Below are 2,201 nucleotides of genomic sequence, written 5' to 3'. Positions count from 1 at the left end.
AAATGCTATATTATGTTTACAGAAATTTTCACATATGTGTGAAAACTAAAGCAATTGCAGATTGTGTGTTTCTAGAAGATGTGCTCTAAAATTCAGAAAATAAGAACAGTGTGTTCTGGAACATTTAGTTAAAATTTTATTTAAAAGCACATTACATACAATATACCCTAAAAAATGAAGAGAGATTTAGATATTGGAACAAAGATATGCAATGATAATCATGAAATGGACAGAAACCATGTTCATGTAAATTCTGTGACATTAGGAAATGTTGGAGAGATGATAACATGGGGGCAACATTATTTCTTTAATGTTTCAAAGTAATTCACTTTAAATATAAATAGTCCACTCCATAGTCTTAATGATCTTTGTCCAATCTCAAAAATACAAATTTTAAATACCTGCAATATGCTTTTTAAAAACAAAACCTTGTCCACTGGGTGAATATATAAAAATAATATCTCCATAATAAAAAATGCATATTCATACCAAATTAATCTTAAATTTACATTAGAGATCTTAAATTAATACAGACACTAGAATTACTTGCAAACAATGTTCCAAATATGAGTATGCTAAATCATTAGGTTATGCTTGCATAAATGTATGCATATAAACTTTTTCCACTTTCAGTATTCATCTTAAAATTATCAAGATGACCCCATCAAGTCACAGGTACTGACAATTTCACCAAATGAACGCCCCCCCAAGAAGCAGATGTAGCAAAATCTAGAGAGTATACGGGATGCTAGAAGAAGGTAGTCCTCTGTTATACAGGAAAAAAGTCAGAAAATCACATGCTGTTGGTAACTACATTGTATGCACTTAATTTTTCTCTCTCAACAGAAAAGTTGGAGATGATTAAGGACAATCACTCCTTAACAACAGACTTCATCCTCATGGGGTTTACGGATCAACCAGACCTGAAGGTCCTTCTGTTTGTGGTGTTCTTTGCCATCTATCTGGTCACCATGGTGGGGAATCTAGGTTTGGTGGCCTTGATTTACATGGAGCGCCGTCTTCACACACCAATGTACATCTTCCTGGGCAACCTGGCTCTCATGGACTCCTGCTGTTCCTGTGCCATCACTCCCAAGATGTTAGAGAACTTCTTTTCTGAGGACAGAAGGATTTCCCTCTATGAATGCATGGCACAATTTTATTTCCTCTGTCTTGCTGAAACTGTAGACTGCTTTCTTCTGGCAGCAATGGCCTATGACCGCTATGTGGCCATTTGCAGACCACTGCAGTACCACACCCTGATGTCAAAGAAACTCTGTGTTCAGATGACCACGGGAGCCTACATAGCTGGAAACCTGCATTCCATTGTTCAAGTATGGCTTCTGTTGAGGTTAGCTTTCTGTGGGTCTCATGAAATCAATCACTTCTTTTGTGATGTCCTTCCATTATACAGACTCTCCTGTGTTGATCCCTATATCAATGAATTGATGATTCTTATCCTGTCAGGATTTGTTCAAACCTTTAGTATTACTGTAGTACTAATCTCTTATTTCTGTATTCTTTTCACTATATTCACAATGAAATCCAAAGAAGGAAGGGGTAAAGCTCTATCCACTTGTGCATCCCACTTCCTCTCTGTGTCAATATTCTACGGTTCTCTTCTTTACATGTATATTCGACCAAATTCATTTAATGAGAGTGACAAAGATATACCTGTGGCTATTTTTTATACTCTTGTCATTCCTTTATTAAACCCTTTCATTTATAGTCTAAGAAATAAGGAAGTAATAAATGTTATTAAAAGAATTATGAAGATATAATATTGTAACAAACTGAAACCAATATCATCTCTCTTAGAAAATTGATTTCAACCTAATAATAATGTTTTCTTAACCTACAGATACTGATAAACTAGAAAATGCCTGTTTCAGGAATAAAATATTAAGTTCTGAAAACATGATTATATTTCAGCCAAACCAGAAAGTAATGTTCATCTAAAATGTACTTCCAAATATGAAGTATTCCATTTTATCAGATGTTAACTAAATAATTATTGATTAGCAGGGTGAAATTAGTCACAATTTTTAACAAGCACAAATATGTGAGGAATAATAGTATGCATAATCATAACCTTTATTAATATTGTTTACAAATTTCTTGAATCCCAAAGCCTAATCTGTAAACTCAGGCACATTCCAAAATCACAGGTACTAATATTTATTTATACAACATTGTCTATG

General features: G+C 33.8%; 1 protein-coding gene across 1 annotated transcript; it reads left to right on the top strand.

The window, feature by feature from the left end:
• Positions 1-857: 857 nt before the first annotated feature.
• LOC124993252 (olfactory receptor 5K3-like) lies at positions 858-1,781 on the top strand. The gene has a single exon (XM_047564973.1). It carries the CDS (start codon positions 858-860, stop codon positions 1,779-1,781), a length of 924 nt encoding a protein of 307 aa, XP_047420929.1.
• The last annotated feature ends 420 nt before the right edge of the window (positions 1,782-2,201 follow it).

The sequence above is a fragment of the Sciurus carolinensis genome, chromosome 9 (assembly GCF_902686445.1).
Source record: "Sciurus carolinensis chromosome 9, mSciCar1.2, whole genome shotgun sequence".
NCBI classification, from domain to species: domain Eukaryota; kingdom Metazoa; phylum Chordata; class Mammalia; order Rodentia; family Sciuridae; genus Sciurus; species Sciurus carolinensis.
Note: the sequence above shows the minus strand (reverse complement) of the source record. Positions and strands in the feature narration are given on the sequence as shown.

Excerpts from the sequence above, each read along its gene's own strand:
- LOC124993252 (XM_047564973.1), top strand. The coding sequence starts at position 858 with ATGATTAAGGACAATCACTCCTTAACAACAGACTTCATCCTCATGGGG.